General features: G+C 40.4%; 1 protein-coding gene across 5 annotated transcripts in view; it reads left to right on the top strand.

Moving 5' to 3' along the window:
* The window catches only part of cfap74 (cilia and flagella associated protein 74), an 85,238-nt gene that overhangs the window by 48,713 nt on the left and 22,089 nt on the right, over nt 1-14,436 (top strand). For all 5 annotated transcript variants that reach the window (XR_007449655.1, XM_049581240.1, XM_049581241.1 and 2 more), the window contains exons 23-26: nt 7,107-7,194; nt 11,295-11,468; nt 12,995-13,128; nt 13,317-13,593. Coding sequence is in view for 4 of the 5 variants with exons in the window: in XM_049581240.1 (XP_049437197.1) it covers nt 7,107-7,194; nt 11,295-11,468; nt 12,995-13,128; nt 13,317-13,593 (673 nt within the window). In the remaining variant the exon portion in view is untranslated. The remainder of the gene's footprint in view (nt 1-7,106; nt 7,195-11,294; nt 11,469-12,994; nt 13,129-13,316; nt 13,594-14,436) is intronic.

Genomic DNA, 14,436 nt, shown 5'->3' with positions numbered 1-14,436 from the left:
AAAGCTTATTGTATGTGATAGCTTCCCTTTTTAATAGCAACGTGCTGTGGAGTCTTATGGAGATACAAATGGCAACAATTTGCAGCCAGTCAACAGCCAGCGGGTGTAAAACAGTTGCTTCAACATACCTGCTCTCTGAGCGTGATGGTAATGGTTTCTAATGACTTTGAAGGACGTGGTAATTCTTTCTACGACAATACAAGCTCTATATTTAGATGGAGAGGCAGGAGTTGAACTGCAGTTTGAATGCCAGGAGAGCGGACAGGGCACCCCCAGGGCAAATATGAGAGGCGAGCAGTATGTAAAAACTCAGCGTGGGCGCCAGTATTCTTCTGCCCACCCTCTTTTTTCCCTTCACAGTTCAGCAGCTGATAGCTGGGAGGATATTGATGGAAAAAAATAATAACAGGAGGACATTTTATTCACACATGACAAAAGTTAAGGGCATGCAGTGGTCATCGTTCAACAGGGGGACAGGAGGGGAAAGTGGGGAAATGTCGGTAATCTGCCTTAGTGAATCAGCAGCGGTTTAATGCGAGGATTAGAGTGCAGCATTACTCGTGCTGCTGCTGAGATGATGCAGCGTTCGCAAGCACTAACACAGCTACAGCAACCACCCCCTCCCTACTCACACTTTCTCTCTCTGTGTCTCTCTCTTTCACTCTTGTGCTGTCTTCTCCCACTCTCTCACACATACTTCTCTTTTTCTTGGCCTCTCACCTCTGTGCTTAACTATACTTCTCTCTCTTTGCCTTTCTCAATCTCTGCAGTCCTCTGTCTCTGCACTCCTTCACTTTCCCTCTAACTCTACATCTACTCTGCCTCTCTCTGTTACTCTCAAACTCCTCTCATCTCTCTATGTGTCCACCATCCACCACTGCTTATATGCTGGCCCTGATTCTGCTTATATAACCTGAGACACCAGACCCAGTTCCCTGTGCTGTCATTGTTCTTAAAGGATCATTCCAGTTTATTGAAACTTGGATCTTACTTTGTAGATTAGTGCTATCGAATATGATAACGTTGAACTCACCATGTTAATTGCTGGGATTTGGGGACAAATTGGCATTGCTAAAAATTAAATCTGATAGTAGCCTGATGAACTGATGTGCTGTTTGATTCCCTGTTATTTATTCTGACACCGAGTTCACATTAGTGGATTTTTGTTTTGGAGAGGTTGTTATTTTGCCCTAACACTTTGGTGTATCTGCTCTGTTGACCTTAGCAGTACAGTATTAGCAGATCCTGTAGCATTTTTTTAAAGGAGACCTATCATGCTTTTCTGTATTTTCTGTCATATGTAATGTTACAATGTCAGATGTTCATATCAAACATGGCCAAAGTTTTAAATACTGAGGTAAACCAAGTGAAAATAATCTCTGCGAGCAAAACCATCAGGTTTCAGACCGTTCTGAATACTCTGTTTCTACTGGGGGTTTTTTCCTATGTATGAGACAAGCTGACATCAGCTGGCGACGGATTTCCTCATATGGTCATCCGCTCCAGACACACTTCTGCAAGTGTTAACATTCAGTGTTGCCAGCTTGACAGCTTTCTCACTAGATTTAGCAACTTTTTAGACCCTCTTTGTGACTGTATTTCTAAAAAGCAACTTGTGACAAATTTAGCAACTTATTCAGAAATAGAGTCAATTATATTATATTTTGATTCGTTCCCATGCTTTGTGCTCGGAGTAACATCAGTCCATGGCTCTTCTGCTAACAGTGCCGAAACCTTCCCTCTCTTCCCTGCACAGCAGCACTGTGCAGACATTTAGTAGGTGAGGGACAAGCAGGATGAGAGAAGATGCCGCCTGCTGAATTGTGGGAGTTCAGTTGTAGTGAGTCTCTATGGTTACACTGATACTCTCACCCTCTGGATTTAGAGAGCAAGAAGGCTCTCAGTGCATTTAAATTTTGTTAAGGATTTTTCTATTGAATCTAATTCAGCAAAGGTGTAAAAAGCTCCCATTATCTTAAATGAATGTGCAGTGATGCCATTATTGTGCTGTCATCCAGCAACTTTTAGCAACTTTTGAAGCTTGTGCTAGCTACTTTAAAGAGACAGGCGCTAAAACAGAGCTTTTCAGACTGAGAGTGAATACAGGTATATTCAGGCAGGCAATATGAGAAAAAAAAGTGTTTTTTGAAAATTAAACTATGTCAATATATTGTAGTTGAAACTCAAAATAGTATAAATGAAAAATACAAAACTTAAAATTAGCATTATAGGTCCCCTTTAATGATGGTCGAGGCAATATGCCAATATAAAGTAGATATATGAGTAAGGCAAGGCAACTTGTATAGCTGCGTCAGTCACACACAATCACAATTTTTGCTGCAATTATTCTGATGATGAAACATTTAAAGTTTGGTCTACATCCTATGAAAAGAAATATTGTCATTTTGGGCTACCATCTTTGTTTAGATCAGGGAGTCTCAACATTAATGGCTTAAGAATCCCTTTTATTGTGCAGGGGATGGAATATATCGTTAAACAGATGTTTTGAAGATACTTTAAAACAGAAGCAAGTGTTGCTGAAGAACTGTCTAGGTTTGTAAAATGTCATCAGGGGTTTAGCTTTCAGAAAAGCTAATGTTTTCTTAATTGCTCAAACGTAATGATAATACTAAGAGGTGCATGCTGGGCTAGGTGAGTACAGGGCTATCATAACCAGAAGAAATGGGGGCCAAAGCTTTGAGAATAAGATCAGAATTGTCCTTTAAGATGGCCCAAGTGCAAATGCCCTGTAAATTCACACAAATCACACTGGGTATGGAAAATGTTTCCAGCATGTCAGCAAGCTGTGTTCCGGACTGTCTCATCTCTGTCATGGTTGGATCTCGCCTTCTAATCTGTTGATTTTTGGTAGGTTTGCTTTTGTTTTATGCAGTGGCGGTGTGTCATTTAAAATGGCACTGCCAAGTGTTCCTAGCCAGAGCCTGTGATTGGATTTCCAAATCCTCATTAGCAGCACTGCCTTCACTCACTGTCTCTGCCACACACACACACACACACACACACGCACACACACACAAACTGTTAAATCTGGATTCTGAAATGACTCATAGCTTTCATTCTTTACACAGGTGTTTGCTTCTTGCCTTCCCTCCCCGGGCTTTTGGGAGAGGGTGAGCACATTCTTGCTTCCTGCTCTGAAGGATTGCGCTCATCCTGCCCACATTCCTTCACCGTCTTTCCTATGCTTCATCCCTCTCTGCCTGTCTTCCTCCACTTTTATTTGTCACCATGCAACCCACATGTTTCTCTCACATATCCAGAGCATCGTTCCATACACTACATAAATCCCTCTGTACAATATCAAGGCCAGTGGTTCACACGTTTGTGATCCTGTTCTGCTAAGAGGTATTTGCATTCAGCTGGACACTGACAGTCTAATAGTCACAGTCTATTGGCATTGCATTCATTTAGCATTTTATTCATGTTGGCCAGTTTCTGTTTGGAAGAGGAGGCCATTTTCTTACTTTGTCACTGTCAGTTGACACAGACATTGCGATGGCGGTTGCTAGGAGGGGTTAATGTTTTTCACAGTAATTCAAGAAATATGGCAATTTAAGAGTTATTATTTCTGTAAGTCAACCTACAACAACCTCTATAGTCACTCTGTCAATTTTCAATCTTTTCATGGCTTAGTTAGGGAGCTAGCTATGCAGAAACCCCCCTATTCTTAATTATGCCTACAAAACTGATTGATGGATTGTTTCTCCAACCAGGAGGAAACAGCAGTAAAACAGACTTAGTATAACGGCTGAACAAATAGAAAGTGTTTCACACAAGCAACCAGGAACAAAGCTGGCCTCTGAAGCCACTATAGCCAACATGGTGGCCACACTGTATATTTACAACTTTCAGATCTGTAATTCGGTCCTATTATGAGGTACATCAACTTCCCAGAACGAACACACATAATCTTCAAAAAAATTGTAAAATTCACTAATAGCCAAATCCAGAGTTAAAGTGAGCAAGCCAGAGAGGGAGTGGTTGGGATGTGAGGTTGACAATTTTTTTTTTATATTTGCTGAAACTGTCACTATATTCTGAAAGATGTACATTAGACAGATAGTCTGAGAAAAAATTATGTCCTCCCTCCCTGCTGTTTCTAATGGTATCCGCTAGAATCAGACCTTGGCACAGCAGCAACAACAAATCAGAGCCGAGGAGTCTTTACGACAGGTGTCAATCATGTAAATCACTCCGTTAACTTCGGACAAACTGTCAAACTGGTCAGTGCTGATCAAATATGAATCAAGATTCTGTTACTGCATTATCTATTTCTGGCCTCAAATGTTTTCGGAAACATATTTTAGTGCACGGTGCATCGGTGGATTAGTGGATAGAGCAGGTGCCCCATGTACAAGGCTGTTGCATGTCATTCCCTCTCTCTCTCTCCCCCTTTCACACTCAGCTTTCCTATCGATTAAAGGCAAAAATGCCCAAAAAATATCTTTAAAAACAAAAAAAACAAAATGAGAAAGTTATTGAGCCGGCCACCATGCTGGATACAGTGAACTAAAGCACCAGGCACCGCCCACCAGCCAGACAACTTTCTCATGTTACAGCTAAACAATACACTAAAATATGTTTCTGAAAACATTTGAAGCCAGGAATAGGCAATGAAGTAACATAATCTTGATTTCAATTTGATCAGTGCTGCCTAGTTTGACCGCAGTTCACCAGCAGTGCTTGACATGATTGAAAGCTGCTTTGGAGACGCTCCGATTGGTTGTTTTAGTTCACATGCAGTAAGGCCATTAGAAGTGCTACAAGGCAATAGAGTAGGCAGAGGAGTATGATTTTTTTCACAGATTATTTGTCTCTTTTAGTGCTGTACGGATATCGGGACATTTTCTCCAAATATTAGTAAAATAGTGCTGTATCCAGTTTCCTTTATACATCCATGGCTTCTATCACCACATTTACATTTTAGATTTAAACCTGTCTTGCCATGTTACCTGCTTACTTTAACGCTTTACTTTTAAAACACAATAATTCAAGGGTCACGTAAACAGTCAGCATGTAGAGAATTTCAATCCAACATAAGACCAGAAGAAAATTTTAACCTGATGACATGATCATTGGAATAGGATGGCTTGAATGAACGGTTTTAGGTGTAATCCCTGAGGAGCGAGGCAATGTGTCCCACCCCGGCAGTTCCGGCTGATAAAAGGGAGATTACAAGGATGATTTACTACAGATTACACCAAACAGCTCTACCAGTACATCCACTGATATGTCACAGCTCACACCAGTAACAGAAACTTTAATGATGACAATGACATGGAAGAAAGCAAACAAACGAACAAAATAACGTTTTTAGTTAACATGATTTTAAAGATTTCTTTCACAGTCATTTACTGTATTTTTTTGCCCCTCCATTTCTGCATAGTGAAAAATCCCTAAGCTTCTTAATGGGTAATCCTTTTCATCATCACTTTTTAATGGTGAAGTGAAATCCAAGCAGGATTACATATTGAAGAGGAATATGTATTTCAAATATATTGTATTTGCTCCCATCAGATAAAAATAAGCACAAAAGCAGCTACTTTTCCTAAAGTCAAACTTAACTTCAACTTAAAATTTACTGATAAATATTTTTTTTAAGTTTTTCCAGCCTTGCTCTCATGGATTCTAGGTGATCCTCATAAATAGCTTTTCTTTTACATTTCAGTTTTTTGTTTTTTTTTTAGGAATGGAAATGTAGATAAAGTAGATGAAGTTTTGCCTAGTTGTTTTAGTAGTTCTAGGTGAAATCCTTTGGAGATATGCACTGCAGCTCTCTGTCTCGGTACCACAAAGTTATAGAACAACTATTTCAATTTTACAGTGTCCTCTACTAATCTCAGAAGTGTCATTAAAGACTATGGAGGAGAATTACTCTTGGACGAGGCTGCCGATAATCTGGCTGCAGAGAAGAAAAGCACCCAAGTAAATCTGTGCAGGACACTGACAAATCTGAAACCCCATCCATCCATCCGCAAAATTCTCCCGAGCATATGGGCCTGGCGACGTCCCACCACGCTTTTCCACTCTGCCCTGCCAAGCTAATTCAAGAGTGACTCTCCAGCAGCGATTCTATTTGCAGGCAGAACAAGAGTGCTTCCTTAAATACACCCCCTGTGCTCATTGGTCAAGCTATGCAGGGAAAAAAACATTTTTTTTCATCAGTCCCCTTTGTAAATGAGGAGATTTCATTTTGATGTGCAAGGAGGCGGCCTTTCTGGCTTTGAGACATGAAGGGTGTTGTAGTAGAACAGGGGGAATATGAAACACCAGCCTGTCCTCGAACCTGAAGCTGGCAGATTCGTTGAAGACGAGGCTCGGTTGTAACGCTTTTAAAAAACACACTGACATCTGGAGAGCCTTAAAACCACTGACATTTACAGTATTAGCTCTCAAGCCTTCAACCAGCATTAAGAGCGTAAAGAGGGAAAGACCGAGAAGACAGTTGATAGGGGAAAAATAGAGGAAGGAAGAGCAGGGAAAAAAGAGAGGGGTGTTGGGAGAAGGAGAGAGAAAGTGAGAGGTGGGGGTGGATCTGAGCCACAAACTGCGTTTGACACTTGATCACTGTTTACATGATAATGAACTATACATACATACATACATACATACATATATACAGTGTATATATACTGTATGTGTGTTATGTTGGAGGACTGGAGTTTTACATAAGCCTGTGCATGACTACTGGGCCTCTTTGAATCATGCTTACGTCTCCCATCACCATGGCTACAACCTACAGTAGTGTGGAGGCGCGCTCTACATCTCTCTCCTGCTTTCCCTGGTGAGCCGATCCTACAGTCGTGGGTTAAAGTAAAGTAATGGGTCTTCAGGGTCCTGAATCTTTATCTCTCTTTGAAGAGCTTGACAGTGGCTCGTGGCTTTTGACTGATGTGCTACAAACAGAAATAGTAACCTTTAAAACCACTGTTGCAGTTGTGTGTTTATTATCAACCTAATTGGTGTCTTGGCTCCTCTCTGCTCGGGAACACGATGTAAAAATAAAACGTTTTTAGGAGAAAGTGCCTTTTTGCATAACAGTGTGTGTTTTCACAGTGTACCTGCCCTTTTCTGCTCTCTCATAGATGCTCCTTATCCAAAGATGCCAAGAAGCTTTTTGACAGAGATACAGGAGTCCTGGAGGTTCCAATGGCGGTGCAAGTAGCCGGGCAGGTTTGTATTATAACAATACACTGCAGTGTGTTTTACAGTAAACCTCCCTGTGATCTTGAAAACACTGTTCTTATCGTGCGATACAGGGCTTGTGTCCTACTTTGTGGCTAAAACAGAAGCAGAGCTGCTGAAGGTTGTAACCTATTTTGCTGGTAACAAGCTAAAATTATCTCCCACCCCCAAGGCCCAGTTACTCCATGGGCGCTAATAAGCCAAGCATAAAGGTTATCCCATATTGTTTTACTGAATATTTCTCCAGAGGCTTGAAAAAGGAAAGCAGAAGTCTATGTGTCCTCTTCTTATGTGTCCTTATCTTATTTGCTTACATAAACTCTAGTCATGTATTTGTATATTTATTGGTTTGATTATTTTTATTAAACATCACACCTTTCAACATGGATAGTTATGCTTACAGTTGCTTGCTTAATAAAGAAAGCAATTACATAGAGCCTTCATATATGACATGCATAAAATGGCTCGCATAGCAGGATATATATAACACATAAAACATGAGTACACTGGTGCATTTGCAGCACAGGTGACGTTAAATGACTGACAGATGGAGAGCTTCCACACCTTTTATGGGCATGAAACAGTAAAAAGATGAGCATCTGTGTTCTAATGTATCTGTATCTGTATCTACCAATATCTAAAGTTCCCTCTTGGCAAAAGTTGGAAAACGTACTAAAACTGAGTTTCTATAAGGCAATGAATATTTCGGAGGGCGTGGCTCATCACATAAAGGTGTATAACATCTCAAGGGTTTCATCGATCACCACGCAACTTTGTAGGCATATGACCACACATAATCTGAGGGGACCCCTCCATTATTGACCCCGTCAAACAAAATGGGGGCTCTAGAGAGCTAATTTCTTATCTAGGCCTAACTGCCATATTGATTTTTACTAAACTTGGTAGATATGTAGAACAGGACGCCTCAAGGTGACTGGAGAAATTTAACTCTAATTGGCAACTGGGTGGCGCTATAACAACAGAAAAATGCTTTAAAATGGCTAAAATGCAACCAATCAATGTGGCTCCCCCTGTGGCCGAATGTTTTTTTTTTTTCTTTCTATTTTTTGGTATGACTAAGTCATGGTATGGTATGGTGTACATGATCACGGAAACTGTCAGTGTGTCATTCTGTCAGTCAGTCATTCTGTCTGTCCCACGTTTTTCTACTCACTGACACTGTCAATCTATGTGAAACTGCACATAGGCATTGAGGATTGGCATAGGTAGAAGGTGACAAAGCTACTTTTTCCAAAAATTACACTATTAGTATATTCTTTTACAAAGTCGCTTTTAATTGAATTGTATGCATTCATCCCACAAGTTACTACGCACGCGCGCTGATATATGTATCCACCTCAAACGGACATCAGCTGTAGCCGAGCAATCGTAGTATTAAACACAAAAACTCTGTCTGAATACATTGCTCTTCTTAATGGGTTCAGTTGACTTTTTAATCTGTAATTTCCTATGACCTGTATCCCAACACACCATGTGAAACTGTACGTGGGCCACTGTGCACTCAATGGGTATGGACTAGTGTTATATCAGTTTTAATAATGTCAACTTTGTCTTCATGATCATGCTCTGTCAGTCAGTTTGGCATGGCTTCTACAGTAATACCGCAGTAAACATGAGCCGAAAAAAAAGATGGTCAGAGATGCAAATCAGAGCTGTAGTGAATTCAGAATGCTTCGTTTTTGCATTTGGGAATAACATGGGGCTGCTGTGGCTCAGGAGGTAGAGTGGAACCACTAATCTGAACGTGGGCGGATAGATCCCTTGTCCAGTCCGCACAATGAAGTTTACTTTGGCATACTCAATACTGAACTCAAAATTGCTCCTGATGGCCGTGCCATAAATGTGTGACTATGTGTGAGTGTTTAAACTAAGTAGCAGGTGGCAGATTATATGGTAGCCTTGGCCACTAGGGTGTGAATGTGTGTATGAATGGGTGAATGTGACATGAAGTGTAAAAGTGCTTACAGTGGTCAGAAGACTAGAAAGGTGCTACATACTGTATGTGCAAGTCCATTTACCATCTTGTGTTTTCAGCACTCTAAAAAGCATCATCTCTTGATGTGATACTGATATTATAATATAACTGTAGATATATCTACCTCATAGATTTGTTGTTTTATTGTAGCTTTATAGAACAGTGCAACAAACATTGATAAGAAGACTGTTTGAAGTTCAGTGTCAAACAGAAAAAAATCCTCTAAAGAGGCACAAATATCCTCTTTTCTAGGTCCAACTTGCATTTTGAAATATGAAAACAGTCAAGTCAGGAGCCCTTGAAGTGGAAAATAAATAGCTTACAGCAACTGAATTCCTTCAGCTCGTCAGCAGCAGCCTTTATTAAAGAACACAGAGCAGCTGCTTAGACATTCGTGCTGCAATGATGCCAGTCCTCTTTCTCACTAAATCTAAATCTGGTCAGTCTTCTTGCCAAATCGTCACCTTCCTCCCCTTCCCCATCCAGCCCCCTATTCCCCGTCTCGAGCAGGACAAGAGGAGAGGATTGTGGGGGGAGCAGAGTCAAAGACTGGGCCAGGATGCTCCTGCGGCGCACCAAAGCTGTTGCCCCCAGTCTCAGGCCCTGAGCTCCTGGCATTTAACCATGTGCCCACACACACACTGTTGTATGGTCACCAGACGCCACAGCAGCCAGGAGAGCAACGGTGCAGAGACCAATAAACAAGGTCATCTGCTGAGCACTGACATGATACAAGAAGGCATTATCTACCTAAATGTGTGTTAAAGGATAATGCTGATATTTGATAAATTATTGCCAATAAATCCTAAAAAACACCAAAACCAGCAAATTAATTTATCCTACTGTTTGTATTGTGTCTGTGTATCCAAAGACCTTCGGCCTCGTTTGTTATTAAAAAACACAAACAAATGAGCCACACTGTTACACCGGGTGATGTCTTCCTTTGTGACCATTAACACAGCCACACATTACACTACACTATGCTGCTATAAATAATCATGAGCAATAAATATGTAGTAATCCACCACTTAAAATAGTCCCAAGTAAATGCATGTAATGTTTGCTAAAATCTACAATGCTCAGATGTTTTAGGAAATTATTTTGCCTTTTTTTTTTTGTTAAATAAAAAAAGATCTACCTCCTTACCGAGGGCCACAGACAGATTATTGTCAATAAAAAAACAAATAACACCAGCCTTGCATGATGAGCACAAACAAAAATACCCATATCTCCCATATCTCTTTCATCTTTGTGAAATTGCAGATTTAAAGGAACACTGTGCAGATTTTCAACCAGCTTTGCATTATAGCAGTGTGAGTATTATGTGTAAATGAACTGAGGTAAACTTCCCTCCATCTTACTGGCACCTAGATCTCCCTGCTCAGCTCAAAATGAAATGCTTCATCCAGCTGATCTTTGCTGGCTCTAGGGCTTTTCCTCGAACTACAATTCCACATTTTCATATGCCAGCCACCACAGACACAAAGAGTGAGGAGGCAGATTAAGAGAGAGATCCACTCTTTCTCTTTCTCAAACTCAGAGCAAACTCTGATCAGATGTTAAAATTAGGCAGTGCCAGTCAAATATAGACCAAGATTCTGTTACTGTCTTTCCTATTTCTAACCCAAAATGTCTTCAGAAACATATTTCCGTGCACTGTTTGGCTGTAATAAGAGAGTTTGTGAACAGGAAGTTGTCACCACATTGTTTCCTGTATTGTAAAAACAGCAAAAATATTAGATTAAGCTGCGCTGAGTAAATATGAACCAAAAATCTGTATCTGCATTGCCTGTTTGTTACCTGCTGGCCACCATATTGTTTCCTGTGTCAAAATGGACAAGCTTGCATTATGTCACCCACCCGCCATTTTCAGAACAGCCACTGGAACCACTTGTGTTACATAAATCAAACCATCCTGATAATTATTAACATTATTATGATATTAGGATGAATTAAAGAGATCTATATCTAGTGTAGTATTGTGACATGAAAATAATGTGTATTAAGGAAGCTGTTTTTTCTTCTTAGATGTTGATAAAAATGTGAAAAATGGTGAAATGTGTGTTAAGATGCTCCCTGTGTGTGTGTTTAGGTAAAGCCAGTTCATTTCACAGTCCATGCAGTCGTGACCTCCTCAGACCTACAGTTCGACCGGACTGAGGTGGACTTTGGCCTCTGTTCCATTTACCAGTCAGTCAAGAGCAGCGTTCGCCTTACCAACCTGTCCCTGCTGCCTCAGGACTTTGGCTTCCTGGGTGTTCCAGAGGTAAAAGAACTTCTGTGATGTCAGTTAGTAGCACTGCGAATATCTTATCTTGTGTTAAATGTCACTGTATTTGTGAAGTACAGTTACTTGGATCCATCCAAGCAGAAACTAACCCAGAGACTATTAGTCACTGAAAACAATGTTTGTGTCAGTGCTGTATTTGTAGGGGATGTCAGGTGTGTAGGAGACTCATGTTTAGTCATTAAAATTAACAATACTTCCACTGTTGGAATTTCAGCTTCACCCTTCCTTTCACAGGTTTCTCAATTTTGAGATTTGCTCTTTTTGTTCAACTCTTGAAGTTGTAATCCTTAAGATTTCAGTCCTGGTTGATTTGGCAACCTCTGTGGTTACCGTGGCAACAGCAAATGCAGTTTAGCACCACAGCAAACACGTTGAGTAGCTACTTTGGCAGGAATTCAACAAATGCAATGCAACAGTTGGATGTTTTCCTTTTTTTTTTTTTTTTGCATTAGTGGTAACTTAATACAGCTCTGATATGTGTAATGAGAGTGAATATCAAGCAGTGAGGCTGTTATCAGTGAGATGAAATTATGCTGGATTCATACAAACATTGTTTGCTGTGTATTCACCATGTGTGAGTATGCAGTCTAAATCCTGCACAGTAATGGCAGACTCTGCCACTACCAATAAAAATGACTGTCCTTGTGTGGCCTGCTCATTTTGGGGCTTTTTCCATTTCTGGTTTTGTCGCTTGAATTCCAGGTTAATAGCACTGTTAATAGCCCTGATCTACTCAGGTTTGTCAGGCTGCTGTAGAAGAAAGGCAAACAGGAAGTTAAAAGACAAAATCAGGCCCCCAGGAAGTGTGCCAGTCTTCGAAAACCAATTTTTATAGTGGCCAAACAGTGGAAGTATGACTTCTGGGCCAGTTACGTGATGCCATGTGGTCCAAAAGACTTTTTCCCATAGACTCACATTGTAAAAGAGATGTCTGTAAATCAGTGGAAATTTTTTTAAGCATCACAACCCCTGCAAAATTACTCATTTCACTATCAGAATTCAATCCATTCAGTGTGAAAACATTTAGAAAGTCTAGAAGAGCTGCAAGATTAAATCATTTTATTCCCATTCAAGTTAGTGGAGCTCTAAACCGGAAGTAGCCGGCTGGACCTACAGAAGTCTCTTGTGCACTTGTGCTATGGGCTCAATGATGCGAAAGCAGCACCAATCATTTGGGTGATTTCATAGGCGGCAGTTGAACCATTTTGACTTCATGCGCCACTTAGCAACTTTAATAGTAATGATCGAGGGACTGCCTCCAACACTGTATCCAGGATCCTTTATACATCTATGGACAAAATAACAGGGCACTATCTCATTGCAGAAATGCAGAAATTCAATAGAGATATAATAACTTAATGTAAATACATTGGACGGCTGTTGCAGAAAAATACCGCCCATCAGTACACTCAAAGTTGGGGTTTGATTTCATGACAATTATAAAGATTATAGCAGTAAACTGTGTGGATAATTTGTGTTGTTCGTGTTCTCTCACACCACAGTTTATTGAAGTCCAGCCTAACGATGGCTTTGGCACTTTGCTCCCACAAGAGACCCTGGAGATTGATCTGATTTTCAGTGCAAACAAGGCCAAAGAGTACAAATTCCAGCTCAACTGCAAATCAGGAATTAACAGGTGAACTTTAATTTTGCATTATGTGTAATTTAAGGTCATATATGGATTGGATGATTTAAAATACCAACATATTCTTGATTTTAAGAATGATGTTTGTCATTATGTCTGATATGATGGATATGATTCAGTTTATTACATTCAGCATTTATTAATATATAAGTAAACAATGTGCTTCTCTTTGTCAACAGAGATTTCCCTCTGTCTTGCCGAGCAGCAGCTTTCCGCCCTCCATTGGAGCTCTCTCATTCTCTGGTCCAGTTTGGGGCCACAGCAGTAGGTGACCACTCCACTGCTATACTTCACCTGACCAACCGCCAAACCAACCAGAAAAATCCCAAACAACTGAACACTCCAGCGGTCAAGGACACCTTGGCTCCTGTCGCAGCCAGGCTGTTCTCCTTCACCTTACCAAAGGATTCAGACGTCAGCATTTTTCCTTCCGCGGGCCGCCTGCTGCCCGGAGAGGTGAAGTAACACACCTCTTATGTTTACATCGATATTAAAGGGGCACTCTACTGATTTTACACATAAAGGCCAGATTACTAGTCTTTTTAATGTGTCTCATGCGATTCAACCAACTTTATAGAAGTGCAATTGGAGTGCCTTTTTAATAGGGACTGTGGGAACCTGCTCAAACCAAGCATGTCTTCAGCACTTTTAATTTGAACCCCTCCTCACCGCCTGCAGTTTTAGTAAGAGCCAGATCTCTTCAGGTTGTGTTTCTCATTTTACGCATGGCCAAAATTTCATGTAACATTATCGCAAAGCCATAATTAAAGTTGTAGGCTACATGTGATCCTAATCTAACTCCTTGTTCTAACTCTGAACTTAATCAAAATAGTTTGAGTTAAGTTTGTGAATGTAAACTTTATTTTGTAAGGAAACCAAACCTGACGAGCAAATGCGTTTTTACCTATTATGACAGTTTGTACAGACATAATGTTCACAGATTTAATGGATCTCTGAGGAAAATCTTCTAGCCTCAGTTCAACGCAGTACAGTGAGACAAACAGCCAACGTAGCTGCCACTGGCTCACAACAGATGCCTTTATAGTGTAACGATGCACTCTACTGGACACCTGCTAACAGTGAACAAGTGCTTTTTATTCTGTTCTGTCTATGCTGCAAAATCAATGAGTACAAACACAATATAAAAAACAGTGAATCTTCATTTTATATTCGCTTGTAACCTCTGCAGCGTCATTTCAAAGTAGAGATGTTATGAAAATCATTGTAGTTTATTGTAATGGTTTGTGACAGTTAACTTTGAAGTACCATTTTTCATCAGCTGACGGTGGAAGACTTTCC

Source organism: Epinephelus fuscoguttatus, linkage group LG7 (assembly GCF_011397635.1).
Source record: "Epinephelus fuscoguttatus linkage group LG7, E.fuscoguttatus.final_Chr_v1".
Lineage (NCBI taxonomy): Eukaryota > Metazoa > Chordata > Actinopteri > Perciformes > Serranidae > Epinephelus > Epinephelus fuscoguttatus.
This window is presented reverse-complemented; position numbering and strand designations above follow the sequence as displayed.